The sequence below is a fragment of the Malaclemys terrapin genome (genome assembly GCF_027887155.1).
Source record: "Malaclemys terrapin pileata isolate rMalTer1 chromosome 20 unlocalized genomic scaffold, rMalTer1.hap1 SUPER_20_unloc_1, whole genome shotgun sequence".
Taxonomy (NCBI): domain Eukaryota; kingdom Metazoa; phylum Chordata; order Testudines; family Emydidae; genus Malaclemys; species Malaclemys terrapin.
The window spans coordinates 1,070,345-1,086,960 of NW_026530188.1; the positions used below are offsets into that span (position 1 = coordinate 1,070,345).

The window sequence follows — 16,616 nt, forward strand, 5'->3', positions numbered from 1 at the left end:
GTAAGAGAGCAGAGAACAGAGCATGGGCCAGCTCAACCCAGGGTGGTGAGTTCAATCCTTGAGGGGGCCATTTAGGGATCTTGGGTAAAAATCTGTCTGGGGATTGGTCCTGCTTTGAGCAGAGGGTTGGACTAGACCCTCCTGAGGTCCCTTTCCATCCTGAGATTCTATAACCCTGGCTCCCCCCCAAGCCAGGGAGAGAACCCAGGAGTCCTGGCTCCCAGCTCTGCCTGGAACCCCCCCAGCAGCAGTGGACGGTTTTGGGGAGGGGCTGGAATCTGCCCTGGACGCCAGAGTTCGTGCGTGTGCTCCTGTGGGGCCACTGCACACGTCCAGCGTGGTGCACTGCTCTGACACGTGGCGCATGGCCACGGGGTGCAGCCACGTCTCCCCTCCAGGCCGTGAACTCGCCTGGCCCTGCTTAGCTTCCTGCCCGCCAGCAGACAACAAGCCGGCTCTCCCTCCCGGCCACTAGATGGCGCTGAAGCGCCACGGGCCAGGCAGCCAGCGCGTGGCTGCCACAGGCCTTTGTAACCCAACCCCGCCTGCTGCAAAGGGAGGGGCCAGCCCCTGAGCGCTACGGAGGCCGGCGGGGGAAAGGGAAAAGCGGAGACAGAATGTACCATCTGCACCAGGAAAAGGGGGGGGCGTCTCCCATGCGCTGGATTCCATAGAGGTCTCACAGGCCCTGCCCCAATGAGAAGGTGTAACCCCAAGTGACCCGCCCCCAATGGGCGGGGCGTGACCTCAATGGCCCACCCCCAATAAGAAGGGGTTAACCCCACTGACTCTATCACCATAAGTGGTTTAACCCCTGTGGCCCTGCCCCCAATGGGAGGAGCATGACTCCAGTGACCCCGCCCCCAACGAGAAGGGGTGTAGCCCCCCAGTGGCCCCGCCCACATAGTGTTTAATCCCCAGTGGCCCCGCCCACTGACCCTTTTCCCTGACTCTACCCAGTGCCTGACCTTCCCTGCAGCCCCTGCCCCTGCCCCATGGGGCTGCCCCCAGCTCTTCTCCTCCTGCTCTGCCTCTGCCCTGCCCCCCAGGGACTGGGCCCCCCAGACCCAGGGCTGCTGGCCCAGGGCCGTGCCCGGCTGCAGGAGGCCCAGATGCTGGCCCAGCACCCGCAGCTGGGGGCCTGCTGGGCGGGGGCCCTGGGCAGGCTGGACATGGGCTGTCAGCAGCTGGGCGAGGAGCAACAGAGCCGCATCGCCCTGGCCTTCGCCCACTGCCACCTGCAGAGGTGACACCCGGACGCCTGGGGCCCAACCCCACTGGGGCCTGGGACACCTGGGTCCTATCCCTGCTGGGAGCCGGGACACCTGGGTCCTAGCCCCATGGAGTGGGGCAGGGCTGGGAGCCGGGACACCCGGGTCCTATGCCCACTGGGGGGAGGGGCTCGGAGCTGGGGCACCTGAGGTCTAGCCCCACGGGGGGGCACCTGGGGTCTAGCCCCACGGGGGGGCTGGGAGCCAGGATACCTGGGTGTTATCCCCAGGGATGGGGGCCAGGGCTTCCTGGCTAAGCTCCCCGCTGTCCCTTGGCCAGGTCGGGCCGGCCCTTCCCGCGCTGCGAGGCCGACAGCTCCGTCCGGGCCTGCACCCAGCACATGGACCCAGTGGCCTTCGGGGTCTACACTGAGTTCTTCACCCACGCCCACAGCATCTGCTACCTCCTGCGCAGCGAGGCCTGGCAGCGGCGAGCCGACAGCACGGTGCACAGGTGAGGGGGGGGTCCCCTCGAGGGGGCGCCGGCCGCCAGCCTCAGCTGAGTTGGTTGAGTCTCTAGCAGGACAGATACTCTCTCCCCCGCACCCCCCGGTCCCACCCCGACAGCCCCCCGATGCTGGCAGAGACGCCGGGGGCTGAGTCCCCCATTCCCAAAACAAAGAAGGATATTAGGTGGGAGGGGGCTGTTGGGGGGGCAGACTGGGGGAGGAGCTCCATGTGGGGGGAGACCTGGGGGGCTGTGGGGGGGGGGGGGGGCTGCATGGGGTGTGGCTACAGAGCCTTTCCCTACATCTTTTCAAGCAGATTTGGATGGGAAGGGGCTGTGTGGGGGAGCATCCATGGGGCAGGGGCTTCATGTGTAGCGGGGCCTGGCCTGCATGTTTTGGGGCCTGGAGTGGAGGTCGGTCTCCAGCCCAGGTCTGCGGAGTTCATCAGTGTCTAGGGCTCCACGAGGGCCTACGAGCTCCCAGGTCCTGGCACCGGGAGTCGAGTGATTGGGCCGGAATCTCAGCTCTCAGGCAGAAAACACCAGGGACGTTTCTAGCCCTCGTGCTTGGCCCTGCCAAGAGCCTCAGCCCGTCGCTCACAGAGGTGCGACCCGAGACTGCCTGAGTCTGCAGAGAGCCTGAGCCCGTTGCTCACAGACGGGGAGCTAATGGGCGGTGCTGCCTCTGTGGCCAAGTAGCAGACTGCCTGGGTTGGGGGCATGTGGCAGGATCAAGGCCCCGCTATGGTGCTGACCCCCCGTCCCCCCCAGGCTGGTAGCCAGTTCGGAGGGCGTAGCCGAGCGGCTGGAAGAGACCAAGCAGCTGGCGGAGCAGACAGCGCAGGCGCAAGAGGCCACCCTGCGATCCCAAGAGGAAATCCTCCGCCATGGGGAGCTGCTGAGACAGACCCTGCAGGACTCCTCCAGGGGTAACCCCAGCCCCTGGGAGCCAGGACGCCTGGGTTCTCTCCCCACCTCTGGGAGGGGAGTGGGGGCTGGTGGTTAGAGCAGGGGGAGCTGGGAGCCAGGACTCCTGGGTTCTCGCCAGGGCTCTGGGAGGGGAGTGGGGTCTAGTGGTTAGAGCAGGGGGGCTGGGAGCCGGGACACCTGGGTTCTCTCCCCGGCTGTGGGAGGGGAGTGGGGGCTGGTGGGTGAGAGCAGGGTGGGCTGGGAGCCTGGACTCCTGGGTTCTCGCCAGGGCTCTGGGAGGGGAGTGGGGTCTAGTGGTTAGAGCGGGGGGGCTGGGAGCTAGGACTCCTGGGTTCTCTCCCCGGCTCTGGGAGGGGAGTGGGGTCTAGTGGTTAGAGCAGGGGGGGCTGGGAGCCAGGATGCCTGGGTTCTCTCCCCACCTCTGGGAGGGGAGCAGGGGCTGGTGGTTAGAGCAGGGGGGCTGGGAGCCAGGACTCCTGGGGTCTCTCCCCGGCTCTGGGAGGGGAGTGGGGGCTGGTGGTTAGAGCAGGGGGGCTGGGAGCCAGGACTCCTGGGTTCTCTGCTGGCTCTGGGAGGGGAGTGGGGGCTGGTGGTTAGAGCAGGGGGGGCTGAGAGCCAGGACTCCTGGGTTCTCTCCCCGGCACTGGGAGGGGAGTGGGGGCTGGTGGTTAGAGCAGGGGGGGCTGGGAGCCAGGACTCCTGGGTTCTCTGTTGGCTCTGGGAGGGGAGTGGGGGCTGGTGGTTAGAGCAGGGGGGCTGGGAGCCACTGGTGCTGACAGCCCCTGGCTCCCGGCAGGTGTCCGGGAGGCTTTTCAGGACATGCAGGAGGTGGCCGGCCGGCAACGCCTGGCCTTTGCCGAGATCGTGAACCGCCTCAGCTTCCTGCATCACTTCCTGGTGGGGGAGTCCCAAGCCCTGGGCTCCTTCCTCTACCACCTGCTGACCGGCAGCACCGCCCTGCTGCTCACCTCCAGCCAGCGCACCGCTGGGGCCAGGTAGGGGCGGGGAATGGGATATGGGGCCTGTCCCCTCTGGGGGGCGCCGGCTCCCATCGGCCCCAGGGCAGGGACTGGCAGCTCAGGGGGGCAGGGAATGGGGCTGGGGCCTGTCCCCTCTGGGGGGCGCCGGCTCCCATCGGCCCCAGGGCAGGGACTGGCTGGCGAAGGGGGTGGGGAATGGGGCAGGGACTGGCTGGCTCAGGGGGGCGGGGAATGGGGCTCGGGCTTGTCCCCTCCTGTGATCCCCTTTCTCTTCTGCCCGAGGTTGGTCCTGCTGGGCCTGGTTGGGGGCAATGTCTACTTGGAGCGTGTGGTCAGTGGACTCGTCTTGGAGAACATGGAGGCCGGCTCAGACCCAACGGTACCGGCCAGCACCGCCCCACTCCCCCCGGACACCCTCTGCTGGGGAGACCCCTCCTTCAGACACCCCCCACCCACACACCCCCGGGCTCAGCAGTCACTGGGTCTCTAGCCAGGGTGGGGAGATTGGATTCCTGCTCCTTGGGGATCTGCCATCCCAGCTCTGGTGGTGGGACGTGGGCGTGGCTGGGCCCCTGGACGTCTGGGTTCTGTCCCCGGCTCTAGGAGGGGAGTGGGGGCTGGTGGGTTAGAGCAGGGGGGGCTGGGAGCCAGGACTCCTGGCTTCTCTCCCCGGCTCTGGGAGGGGAGTGGGGGCTGGTGGTTAGAGCAGTGGGGGCTGGGAGCCAGGACTCCTGGGTTCTCTCCCCGGCTCTGGGAGGGGAGTGGGGGCTGGTGGTTAGAGCAGTGGGGGCTGGGAGCCAGGACTCCTGGGTTCTCTCCCCGGCTCTGGGAGGGGAGTAGGCTCTGGTGGATTAGAGTGGGGGAGGCCGGACACTGGGGTTGGGAACCCGGACACCAGGGTTCTCTGGGCGGAGAGCCGGGGTCCTCGCTCTGACAGGTCCCCCTCTGCCAGGAGGCCCTTGCCAGCTGGGTGGGGCTATGCCGCAGGCTGTGTGCTGGCGCCGGGCTGGCCGTCCTGACCTATTACGTCCTCACCTACCGTGACGTGGCCCAGCAGAGCCGGGAGGTGCTGCGGGGGCTGCAGGAGACCCAGGCCCAGATGCAGCACATCCTGCAGGAGACAGGTATGGGGGTGGGGCTAGAGAAGGGGGCGGAGAATGGGGGACAGTCCCTGTGCGAATGCAGTGGGCATGACAATATGGGCAGGGCACCCCTGAGTGGGCGGGGCTAAGGCTCAGTGGGCGTGGACAAGCAGGCGGAGCTATGGAAGAGGGCGGAGCATGGCTGTATGGGCAGGGCTAGGAAGGGGTGGGGCATGTACTAACCACTGCCCTCTCTCTCATGCAGAGCGCCTGCTGGCCCAGCGGGGTCCGGACCCCAGCCAGGGCAGTGCCGACTTTGCCAGCTCGGGCTTCCCGGAGCCCCTTTCCCGGCCCGAACAAGGAGCTCCCTGGGGTGAGCGACCCACTGCGCTGGGGGGGCTACGTGGGCGGGGCTGGGAGCCAGGATGCCTGGGTTCTCTCCTGGCTGTGGGAGGGGAGTGGGGGCTGGTGGATTAGAGCAGGCGGGTTGGCAGCCAGAACGCCTGGGTTCCCTCCTGGCTCTGGAAGGGGAGTGGCAGATGGGTTTGCGCGGTGCCTGGTGCCCTGGGGTCCCCAGTCGGGAGCGAGGAGCCCCCATAACCCAAACCTCCCTGTTGTGGGGCCAGCGGAGGAGCACAGCACCAGCAGCCCCCGGAGCCGCTCCCCGGCCCGCCAGCGCGCCCGGCCGCAGAGACGCCCCGGCCGACGGGAATCAGAGACGCACACCGTTCCTGTGCCGCTGGACGGGGTGAGTGCAACTTACACCCCCATTCACGCCCCAGCCTCACAGACACCCCCTCGAGTCCTGGCTCCCAGCCTCCACTCCCCTCCCAGAGCCGGGGAGAGAACCCAGGAGTCCTGGCTCCCAGCCCCCCCTGCTCTAACCACCAGACCCCCTCCCCTCCCAGAGCCGGGGAGAGAACCCAGGAGTCCTGGCTCCCAGCCCCCCCTGCTCTAACCACCAGACCCCCTCCCCTCCCAGAGCCGGGGAGAGAACCCAGGAGTCCTGGCTCCCAGCCCCCCCTGCTCTAACCACCAGACCCCCTCCCCTCCCAGAGCCAGGGAGAGAACCCAGGAGTCCTGGCTCCCAGCCCCCCTGCTCTAACCACCAACCCCCACCGCCCCTCCCACAGCCCTGGAGAGAACCCAGGAGTCCTGGCTCCCAGCCCCCCTGCTCTAACCACCAACCCCCACCGCCCCTCCCAGAGCCGGGGAGAGAACCCAGGAGTCCTGGCTCCCAGCCCCCCTGCTCTAACCACCAGCCCCCACTTCCCTCCCAGAGCCAGGGAGAGAACCCAGGAGTCCTGGCTCCCCTGCTTTGACCAGCCTGAACGTCTCTTCCCCAGCTGTGCTGCTATGAGCTCCGGCGCCGGCCGTCCCTGCGAGACCCCCCCCAAAAGCCAGCTGCGCCCGAAGGAGAAGAGCTCGGTCGCCGGCGGCACGTGCCATCCTGCTGAACCCAACCTGGGATCGGCTCCCTCCTGCGTGAATGTTCCCCCGAGCCGGGAGCCTGGACGCCTGGCTCCTCTCCCCGACTCTGGGAGGGGAGTGGGGGCTGGTGGGTTAGAGCAGGGAGGGCTGGGAGCCAGGACTCCTGGGTTCTCTCCCCAGCCTGCACGGGTCTGAGTGAGACACAGGCCGGGGAGACTGCGTGTGATGTTTTATTGGAGACGGGTCGCGCTAGGGCTTTTAGCTGGAAATAAAAGGAGCCTGACTTTTCGATAGTGGCAGCTCTGGTCTCGTCTCCGCGGGCCGCCCCCCGCCAGCCAGGAGAGGCGATCGGCCCCGAGGTAGCTGGAGTGTAGGGCTCACGGGGGCTGCCACTGCCGCGCCTAGTCGCCCGCCGCGCCGAAGTTCATGGCGGCCGTCAGCGTGGCGGAGAGTTTGCTGGCGATTTTCTCTGTGGGGGGGAGAAACCAGCTGCAGTGAGAATCCCCCCATTGGTGAGACCCGCACGCCCCGGCCAGCAGAGCACAATCGCAAAGGGGGAGCGGGGAGCTGCCCTGCCATGAAACGCAGCTCCAAACAGCCTGCCAGGGTGGGGCGGGAAACTGAGGCACAAAGAGAAGCGGTAGAGCTGGGAATAGAACCCAGGAGTCCTGATTGACAGTTCACTAGCCCTAGCTAAGGGACAACATGGCCTAGTACACAGGACGCCTGGGTCCTCTCCTGGCTCTGGGAGGGGAGTGGGGTCTGGTGGGTTAGAGCAGGGGAGGCTGGGAGGCTGGGTTCTCTCTCCCCAGCTCTGGGAGGGGAGGAGGGCTGGTAGTTAGAGCAGGGGGGGTTGGGAGCCAGGACGCCTGGGTTCTCTTCCTGGCTCTGCCTTGGACCTTGGCCAAGTCCCCTCTGTGTGCCTCAGTTTCCCCTCTCTACCATCCATTTCTAGGCTGAGCCCTTTGGGCAGGGACCGTCTCTTATCGCTCGGTCTGGACGGCTGCCTTCCCTAGATGCCCCCACGACGAATCCCTAAGCACCCCTCCGCCAACCTGCTCTTTTCTGCTGCTTCTTCCGCCTCCTGCTAGCGGCCCGCAGCCCCTGCCCTTGGTGCAGGGGGTCTAGGGCTGAGATCTCCTCCAGGCTGGGGGCTCTGGGAACAGGTTTCTCCACGGCAGCGGCTGCTTTGTTCTTAGCCTTCAGTTCCACCGTCATGGGGCCGAGCTGCAGGGAGAAAGAGGAGAGTGAGGCTGGGCACGGGCCTGGCACTGGGCTTCCTACTCCACAATCTCAGCGTTCAGATCAAAAGAAAATGACGTTTCTAGCTCCAACGGCTGGGGAGAAAAGGGTTGAAAGGGGATCACTGCTTGCCTGAGGCTGCAGAGAGCCTGAGCTCATCCCTCAAATGGGGTGGGGCCTATTATGCAAATGAGCTAGGAGGAGGAGTCTCCTGTTGGCACCAAGAAGGGGTGGGTCTTTGAAGCTTCAGCCTCTCAGGAGGACAATTTTGGGATGCCGGTGTGGGCGGAGCTTGTGGTGTAGGGGGTGGGGCTTAGGGGCCATGCTTTTCCCCTCCCTCCATACCTCCAGATCTCTGTCTTCGTCCATGGCTGTTTCTTCCTCTCCCGATGTCTCCTCTTCCTCCATCTCTGCCCCGGCCACACTGGTGAGGCCGGCGGGGACGAGGCCGATGCCCACGGGAACCGACGGGAGGTCTGGGCAGGAACGGACACAGAGCGGGCACCGTAAGCAGATGCTCTGATCCCACCCACCTCCGGGGGAGAAAGTGGTACTGCCCCCCAAAGGGCACATAGCACGGCTGGGAGCCAGGACTCCTGGGTTTTCTCCTGGCTCTGGGAGGGGAGCGGGGGCTGGTGGTTAAGGCAGGGGGGCTGGGAGCCAAGACTCCTGGGTTCTCTCCTGGCTCTGGGAGGAGAGTGGGGGCTGATGGGTTAGAGCAGGGGGGCTGGGAGCCAGGACTCCTGGGTTCTTTCCTGGCTCTGGGAAGGGAGTGGGGGCTGGTGGTTAGAGCAGGGGGGGCTGAGAGCCAGGACTCCTGGGTTCTCTCCTGGCTCTGGGAGGGGAGCGGGGTGTAACAGGTTACCAGACAAAGCCTCCTGGTTGCCTTGCTCCAGCGCCTCGAAGTCAAAGGCCTTGCCCATCTCCGTGACGATCTCGGCGCTGATGTGGGTGGGCAGCGTGTGGGTCTCTGGGGGGTGCGTGAAATAGCTGATCTTCCCACTGGAAGGAGAAAGAACTGGGGCTCTTAAAGGGTCCCATTCCCCACCCCCCCAGCCAGCCAGTCCCCTGCCCTGGTGCCAGATTAGGGCTGGTGCCCCCCGCCCCCTTTCTGCCCCTTCCCCACCCACCTCATCCAGTCACTCAGCACAGCTTTGGCAGCCTTCTCGTGATCGGGCACGCCTCCTTTCCTCAGTTTCCCCTTTCTCCGGGCGAGGTGCGCTAGGAACTCCGTGACGTCCCGGTAAGCCGGCACACCGTAGTGCTGCATGATCTGGGGTGGGGAGCAGCCAGACACGCCCATCAAACCACTTCCCTCTCCTCCCTCTTCGCTTCCACGGTCGCGTCTCCCTCTCCACCTTCCCTCGGACACCCCCACGCTGCGGCCCCCACCCGCCCATTGCAGGACCCTGCTGCTCAACTGGAGACGGGTCAGGGAAGAGCCATGAGAAAAAGTCAAGGGTTCGAACACCGGCCCGGGAGTGAGAAACGCAAGGAGCTCGGTCTACTTCGCTTGAGAGACGGTTAAGGGGCGACTTGACCCCAGTCTGTAGGAACCCCCGGAGGTACCCAAAGAGCTACTAACGAGCTCTTCAGTCTGGTCTAACACGATCCGCAGGCTGGCAAGTGAAACTGGACAGATTCGTAACGAGGAGAGTCCGGAACAATTTCCCAGCAGCGTGGTGGGGTCTCCATGGCTGGTGGTTTCTCAGGCACGCGGAGAGGTTCTCCGAAACGCTCGGCTCCAGGAATTAGTTTGGGGAGGTTTTCTGGCCTGTGTTGATCTGGATGATCGCAGTGGATAAAGTCGTCTCGTTCTGAGCCCTTCCTCCCGAGATTCTATTCATCGTTTCATTTCGCTGGCTAGCGGGAATACTAGAACTTATCAAAGGGAAACCTCAGTAATTGAGTAGCCGAGGGGGAGCTGTGTTAGACTGGATCTGTAAAAAGCAACAGAGGGTCCTGTGGCACCTTTAAGACTAACCGACATATTGCAGCATAAGCGTTCGTGGGTGAATCCCGCTTCGTCAGACGCATGTGGTGGAAATGCCCAGAGGCCGGTATAAATGCAGGCAAGACTCAGTCTGGAGATAACGAGGTCGAGGTCAGTTCAGTCAGGGAGGGTGAGGCCTCAGTAACTGAGTTTGACAAACTGGAAGAAACACCGATGAGCCCGTGAACCATTCTGCTCTCGTCTAATCGACGTTCTTAGTCGGAAAATGGCAGCAGGCCGCCTACCCGAAAGGCGTCCATGAGCAATCTCGTCCCTTGGGAAGGAAGTGTTCGTTTCCTTCCTGGGACAAGGAAGAGAGGGGCTGGGCTTCGAGTCTAAACCGTCTGGGTTGGAACCAGCCCTGTGAAGAACTGGCTGGAAGCGACACCTACGAACGGAAGAGCTGGAGTGGACGATGGAGGAGCCAGCGACCCAGGGAAGAGCCAACAACCTGCCCGTTAACACTCAACTGTTGGGATGGTGACCACGTGAGGAGTGCGTGGAGGTGAGAACAGACCAACGGAGAGACAGGGACCCCCACTCTCCACCATATGGCCTCTGCCACCGACCTAAGGCCTCTCCACCTGCCCCAGGTGAACAATCAATTCTCCCCGGTCTTCAAAGACCAGCGCTGCTTCTCCTCATTGCTCCAGAAGGAGCTGTGGGGGGGAGACTGGGGAGAAAACGGGGGGGCTGGGAGCCCCATGTCTGCTGTGGCAGGAAAGCGGGAGCTCAGGACGGGTCCTCCCAGGACCCTCAAGGCTGGGGTTCAATAGACTGGAGCTCCTTTGGGCCCCGGGCCGGTGAGTTCAGATCTGACGCTTCTCAGGGCCTGTCCCCTGGTTGACGGCATTGGCCCCGCTGGTGGTGCCATCGCCCCACTGAGCGCTCCACCAACCGCCCCCCTCCTGTACCTGCTCCTTGGAGCAGCGTCTCAAGATGGCGTCCACGGGCGTCACCGGGTCGGCCACCTGCTCCACCTTGAGGCAGCTGCGCAGCACCAGGGCGGCGTCTGTGGCCGCGGTCGCCATGACCAGGCCGGGGCAGTCCAGGAGCTTGACGTGCCGGTCAAGCTGGACCTCCTGCAGGCACCTGGGGGGAGCAAGGGGGCATCAGCCGAGGAGCAGGGCAGCGCCGGGGAGACCCCAAACCCCAGCGTGGGGCAGGAGGGCTTACTTGGTGACGCCGGGCGTAGCCCCCACGCTGCAGGCCCGGCTCCGCTTCAGGCTATTAATCAGGCTGCTTTTGCCAACGTTGGGGAATCCTGGAACAAGAGCACGGGGGACACGAGTCAGAGAGAGAACCCAGGCGTCCTGGCTCCCAGCCCACCCCGCCACTCTAACCACTGGAGCCTCCTCCTCTCCCAGAGCCGGGCGGAAAACCCAGGAGTCCTGGCTCCCAGCCCCTCCTGCTCTAATCCACCAGCCCCCACTCCCCTCCCAGAGCCAGGGAGAGAACCCAGGAGTCCTGGCTCCCAGCCCCCCCTCTCTAACCACCAGCCCCCACTGCCCTCCCCGAGCCGGGCGGAAAACCCAGGCGTCCTGGTCCCCCGCAGCGAAGGGCCAGTGTCTCTCACCTACGACCCCCACACTGATGGCTGTCTTGAGATCCTGGCTACGACTGTAGTTGGCCAGCACCTTCAGCAGGCAGTCGGCCCCCACGCACGCCCCACTGGCCAGCAGCTCGGAGGAGGCCTTGGCCACAGGCACCTTGCTCTGTTGCTGAGGGGGGCGGGAGAGCAGCAAACAGATCAGGACAAGGCTCACACAGTTCTATCCATCCCCACCCTGCCCGCCCCTGCAGAGCGGGGGAGAGAACCCAAGCGTCCTGGCTCCCAGCCCCGCCCCCACTCTCACCCACCAGCCCCCACCCCACTCCCCTCCCTGAGCCAGGGAGAGAACCCAGGCGGTTCGGGCTCCCAGCCCTGCCCCCACTCTCACCCACCAGCCCCCACTCCCCTCCCAGAGCCAGGGAGAGAACCCAGGAGTCCTGGCTCCCAGCCCCCGCTGCTCTAACCACCAGCCCCCACTCCTCTCCCAGAGCCAGGGAGAGAACGCAGGCGTCCTGGCTCCCAGCCCCCCCCCACCGCTACTGTAACCACCAGCCCGCACTCCCCACCCAGAGCCAGGGAGAGAACCCAGGAGTCCTGGCTCCCAGCCCCCACTCCCCTCCCAGAGCCAGGGGGAGAATCCAGGCTCCCAGTACCCTGCCACTAGCCCCCACTCCCCTCCCATCCCAGAAGCCAAGATTGGGGAAAGGTCCCAGGCCCCATTTGCCGCCCCCCCCTCACCAGGTGCTGGCTCTGTTGCTGGGTGGAGGCTTTGAAGGCCACAGTCGGGAGTTCGTTCCTCAGGTACTTCAGCCACCCGGCCACCACCTCCTTGGACACCAGGTCTGGGATGGGCAGGAGCACGAAGGGTTAACCCAGCATTTCTGCTTCCCTCCTCCTCCCTTAGGAGCCCAGCTCACACCCCCAGCGAGGGAAACTGAGGCACCACAGGACTTGCCCAAGAGAAGGCAGAGCCGGGGAGAGAATCCTGGAGTCCTGGCTCCCAGCCCCCCCATGCTCTAACCACTAGCCCCCACTCCCCTCCCAGAGCCAGGGAGAGAACCCAGGAGTCCTGGCTCCCAGCCCCCCCCGCTCTAACCACCAGCCCTCACTCCCATCCCAGAGCCGAGGGGAGAACTAGGCATCCGGCTTCCCCCGCCACACACCCACCGATTTTATTTAACACCAGCACCAGTTTCTTGTTGCCCCCGGCCTGCAGCACGGCCTCCTCCACCTGGGGACAGCGACAGCCCTGGGGGTCTCGGGCATCCAGCACCTCGAGGACCACGTCAGCTGCCTGGATCACCTGCGGGGAGCAGGGGAGGAAGTGAGTGGGGGGTCCCCTCCATGGCCCGGCCCCACTGAGCGCCACGGAGGGGAATGGGGGTCTCCCTCCATTCGGCTCACACCCACCTTCCTGAACTCACGGTAGTAGGCCCTGCGGGACCCCTCCTTCTCCAGCCGTGGGTGCCCCTGCAGCTGCTGCAGCCCGGCCTCCTGTGGAGAGAGGGGATGAAACAGTGGGGGGGGGGGAGGAGAGAGAACCCAGGAGTCCTGGCTCCCAGCCCTAACCATCAGCCCCCGCTGCCCTTCCAGAGCCGGGGAGAGAACCCAGGAGTCCTGGCTCCCAGCCCTAACCACCAGCCCCCGCTCCCCTCCCAGAGCTGGGGGAGAACCCAGGAGGCCGGTCTGGGAGCCGAGGGGCTGTGTGGGACGGGGCTGCGTTACCTTCTGCTCGAAATCCCGCTGCTTGCGGAGGGCGTCCTGCTGCAGGGACTCCAGGCTGCGGCGCTGGCTGGTCTCCTTGAGCCGGGCCTGCTCCTGCCGCGCCCTCAGCTCCGCCACCTGGAGACACAGCCAGACTTCAGCCTCCCAGAGCCGGGGAGAGAACCCAGGCATCCGGGCTCCCCCCATCCCCCACTCCTACCCTTTTCTGCTTTAATTCAGCTTCCTTCTTCGCATATTCCTTGAAACCCAACAGCTGAGGCACTCCTGGGTCTTTTCTCCCATGACCCTTTGCTTCCTTCCTCTGGGTAAAAGGGAGAGCTTGTTAATAACCACACAACAGAGAGCAAGTTGCCCTCCCGTGTCCTCTCCCCGCGGAGAGAACCCAGGAGTCCTGGCTCCCAGCCCCCCCCCCGCTCTAACCACCAGCCCCCACTCCCCTCCCAGAGCCGGGGAGAGAACCCAGGAGTCCTGGCTCCCAGCCCCCCCTGCTCTAACCCACCAGCCCCCATTCCCCTCCCAGAGCCAGGGAGAGAACCCAGGAGTCCTGGCTCCCAGCCCCCCCCCTGGTCTAACCACCAGACCCCACTGCCCTCCCAGAGCCGGGGAAAGAACCCAGGAGTCCTGGGGCTCACCTTGCGTGGGTGTTTCTTCGCAGCTGTAGTGTGTTCTGTGGAGAAGGGGACAGAGTTAAGGGGATGTTATAATTTTGGGGGCTGGAGGCTGGTCCAGGCTGGAACTGGGGCTGGTCCCCGGCGCTGGGACTTACTGGGCCGGGTCATGGTTCCGCAGCGGGTCGCAGGGTCGTCTCCACTGAGCAGCACCTGGGAAGAAATTACTGTTTACAGGGGGCTGGAGAGCAGCTCTGGGAGGGGAGTGGGGGCTGGTGGTTAGAGCAGGGGGGGCTGGGAGCCAGGACTCCTGGGTTCTCTCCTGGCTCTGACACCTCAGGATCAATCACACAACCATCCCTATAGGGTACAGTATTGAGAAGAGAATCCAGGGGAATCCCAGACACAGGCATAGGGGTAGATCCCTGCCTCTCCCCATAGATCCAGCCTCCCCTCTGATCTTGCTCCCAGAGCTTCTGCATCCCTCCCCCTCTCTACATGCTCCCCACCCCCCAGATCCAGCCTTCCTCTGCAGCCCCCTCCCCCTAGATCCAACCCCTCCCCTTCTCTACATGCCCCCCACCCCCCAGATCCAGCCCTCCTCTGCAGCCCCCTCCCCCTAGATCCAACCCCTCCCCCTCTCTGTATGCCCCCCTCCCCCTAGATCCAGCCCCCCTCTGCAGCCCCCTCCCCCTAGATCCAACCCCTCCCCCTCTCTGCATGCCCCCCTCCCCCTAGATCCAACCCCTCTCCCTCTCTGCATGCCCCCCTCCCCCTAGATCCAACCCCTCCCCCTTTCTGTATGCCCCCCTCCCCCTAGATCCAGCCCCCCTCTGCAGCCCCCTCCCCCTAGATCCAACCCCTCCCCCTCTCTGTATGCCCCCCACCCCCCAGATCCAGCCCCCCTCGGCAGCCCCCTCCCCCCAGATCCAGCCCCCCACCTCGCCCCCTTTCCTGCCTGTCGCAGTTTCACTTCCAGGGCACCAGCTGGAACCCACGTGGCGCGCTCACGACACAGGGGCGCTTCCTGGTTTCCCCTCGTGCGCCCGCGCGGTGGGCGGGGTCTCGTGCACGCGCGCGCGTCCCTCCCCTCCCCCGTTGTTGCGGCTCTTTGCAAACCGCGGCTGCGATTTCCGGCTGCGGGGGGGTGCGGGGGGGCTGGGACAATTGCACGGGGTGAAATGGTGCAAATGTGCAGCGGGGCCGCGCGTCCCCCGCAAACCCGCGGGGCCCCTCCCCAGCCCTGCCAAGCCCCGGAAACAAAGATCCCCCCCCCTAGCCAGGAGAGAACCCAGGAGTCCGGGCTCCCAGCCCCACTGCCCTCCCCCCCCCAGCCAGGAGAGAACCCAGGAGTCCGGGCTCCCAGCCCCACTGCCCTCCCCCCCCAGCCAGGAGAGAACCCAGGAGTCCGGGCTCCCAGCCCCACTGCCCTCCCCCAGCCAGGGGAGAACCCAGGAGTCCGGGCTCCCAGCCCCACTGCCCCCCCCCCCCCCCCAGCCAGGAGAGAACCCAGGAGTCCGGGCTCCCAGCCCCACTGCCCTCCCCCAGCCAGGGGAGAACCCAGGAGTCCGGGCTCCCAGCCCCACTGCCCCCCCCCTCAGCCAGGGGAGAACCCAGGAGTCCGGGCTCCCAGCCCCACTGCCCCCCCCAGCCAGGGAGAGAACCCAGGAGTCCGGGTTCCCAGCCCCACTGCCCCCCCCCCCAGCCAGGGGAGAACCCAGGAATCCGGGCTCCCAGCCCCACTGCCCTCCCCCAGCCAGGAGAGAACCCAGGAGTCCGGGCTCACAGCCCCACTGCCTTCCCCCAGCCAGGGGAGAACCCAGGAGTCCGGGCTCACAGACCCACTGCCCTCCCCCAGCCAGGGAGAGAACCCAGGCGTCCTGGCTCCCAGAAACCCCTGCTCCCCGGCTCTGGGAGGGGAGTGGGGGCTGGTGGTTAGAGCAGGGGGGGCTGGGAGCCAGGACGCCTGGGGTCTCTCCCCAGCTCCCACTCAGTCCAGTCCCCTCCCCTCCGTATAAGTGGCCAGGCGGGCAATGCTCCGGCAGCTGGCGACTCGGGGCACGGGGGCCCAGCCGGGAAGCCTTCGACGGGGCCCACCAGGCCCGAGTGGCAGCGAAGACAAGTCTGGCGTGTGTGTAATCGATGGGCGTTCCTCGCCGCGTGTGGTTTCTTTCCAGCGCCTGGCTCTGTGCCTTTAAATCCTCCCCCCATTGTTCCCATCTGTTGTGGTTTGAAGCATTTTATCCCAGAGCAGGAGGAATTTTTTTCCCCTTACCATGTGCAGGCAGGGAAAGAAGCCGTGGGCTGGAGTTAGCAGCAGATTTCAGAGAAGGTTTCCCCCCCTCTCCTTGGGAGAAAACCCCCTGGCCTCCCAGAGGTGGAGTTCCCTGCTTCAAATAGCCAGCCAGTCTGATTTCCAAGAAACGGCCGAACGTCCAGGTTGGCTCTTTTGTTAGACAATAACCCCTCGGAAACGCAGGCTCTGCTAAGCAAGGCCCCGGCCCTTACAGCTGGGTCCGAAGCTAGAAACAGGAGCCGACACCTAGTTTTAAACCAACACAGTGGAGCTCACACCTGGTTTGGAACTTAGGAACCGGAGCTCACACCTGGTTTGAAACCAAGAAACCCCAGTTGACAATTGGTCTGATGCTTTCGAAGGCAGAGATCAGAGTCTACGAGTGAACTGAAACCAAACATCAGCCTTTACGGCTCGTTTGTGACTTGGGACTTTACAACCAGGCTGACGCTTACGAGGCAAGAAATCCCGACTGGTTTGAAACGTAGGACGCCAGAAATCGGCGTTCATGACTGGGAAGCGCCCGGAGCTGAAAACGGGAGTTTAAAGGCACGAAACAAGAATTCGGAGCTGCCAGCCGGTTTTGATCTTCCTTCCAAGCGACGGAAAATAAATCAGCGCCCGACTACAAAAAGGGGTGAAGCCCGGCTCACAGCTAGCGACCTCTCCCTGGAGGAGATGGGTGGTTACCACTGATGTGAAACCTCCAAGGAGCAGAGCGGAGGGGAGAATTTCCGAGGCAGGAGTCGGCCGTCCGGGCGCTGTGGCCGTTCTCCGGGGCAGCGAGCGAGACCCGCTTGTGGAGTCGAGGAGGAGGTTGCATCTGGCTGGGAACGGTTTCCAGCGCAGCCCACACGAAATCAGCGCTTGGCAACCGACGAAACCCTCCCGGGAGCGAAGAGGTCGGGGTTTGGCAAAACCAGAGCTGGGGAAGTGGCTGCCTCTTGCCACGGCTGCAGCGCGGCCCCCCGGCCCCGGAGGAACCCCTGGAGTTTGTTTTGGACGGGGGCCGCCCGAGGCCTTGCTGCGTGGCTCAGCCGGCGTGGATGGAAATCTCC

General features: G+C 65.1%; 2 protein-coding genes across 4 annotated transcripts; one reads left to right on the forward strand and one right to left on the reverse strand.

Annotated features, from left to right (window-relative positions):
• The first annotated feature begins 706 nt into the window (after positions 1–706).
• On the forward strand, positions 707–6,430 carry LOC128829429 (uncharacterized). Its single transcript, XM_054014840.1, has 9 exons — positions 707–1,246; positions 1,552–1,725; positions 2,491–2,648; positions 3,446–3,644; positions 3,912–4,008; positions 4,582–4,753; positions 4,977–5,084; positions 5,338–5,459; positions 6,058–6,430. The coding sequence occupies exons 1-9, from the start codon at positions 996–998 to the stop codon at positions 6,166–6,168; spliced, it is 1,392 nt and encodes a 463-aa protein (XP_053870815.1). The 5' UTR covers positions 707–995; the 3' UTR covers positions 6,169–6,430.
• GNL3L (G protein nucleolar 3 like) lies at positions 6,357–15,630 on the reverse strand. 3 transcript variants are annotated; one of them, XM_054014837.1, is made up of 16 exons: positions 15,538–15,630; positions 13,421–13,475; positions 13,287–13,321; positions 12,854–12,955; positions 12,655–12,771; positions 12,340–12,423; positions 12,097–12,232; positions 11,668–11,771; positions 10,954–11,098; positions 10,554–10,641; positions 10,292–10,469; positions 8,515–8,657; positions 8,250–8,386; positions 7,730–7,860; positions 7,198–7,369; positions 6,357–6,611 (listed from the first exon to the last, which is right to left on the reverse strand). In XM_054014837.1, the coding sequence occupies exons 1-16, from the start codon at positions 15,538–15,540 to the stop codon at positions 6,544–6,546; spliced, it is 1,698 nt and encodes a 565-aa protein (XP_053870812.1). In that variant the 5' UTR covers positions 15,541–15,630; the 3' UTR covers positions 6,357–6,543. The 3 variants fall into 3 exon arrangements, with proteins under 3 accessions (XP_053870812.1, XP_053870813.1, XP_053870814.1); XM_054014838.1 differs by lacking the exon at positions 15,538–15,630 and adding an exon at positions 14,221–14,296; XM_054014839.1 differs by lacking the exon at positions 15,538–15,630 and adding an exon at positions 14,204–14,249.
• Positions 15,631–16,616: the final 986 nt, after the last annotated feature.

What these genes read in the sequence shown, in the direction of transcription:
- LOC128829429 (XM_054014840.1), top strand. Translation starts at nt 996, where the DNA reads ATGGGGCTGCCCCCAGCTCTTCTCCTCCTGCTCTGCCTCTGCCCTGCC. An exon ending in CCTGCAGGACTCCTCCAGGG is followed by an intron (nt 2,649 to 3,445) that starts GTAACCCCAGCC and finishes GGCTCCCGGCAG; the next exon opens with GTGTCCGGGAGGCTTTTCAG. An exon ending in GCACATCCTGCAGGAGACAG is followed by an intron (nt 4,754 to 4,976) that starts GTATGGGGGTGG and finishes TCTCTCATGCAG; the next exon opens with AGCGCCTGCTGGCCCAGCGG.
- GNL3L (XM_054014837.1), bottom strand. An exon ending in CTGAATTAAAGCAGAAAAGG is followed by an intron (nt 12,772 to 12,853) that starts GTAGGAGTGGGG and finishes CTGTGTCTCCAG; the next exon opens with GTGGCGGAGCTGAGGGCGCG. An exon ending in GACGCTGCTCCAAGGAGCAG is followed by an intron (nt 8,658 to 10,291) that starts GTACAGGAGGGG and finishes TCCCCACCCCAG; the next exon opens with ATCATGCAGCACTACGGTGT.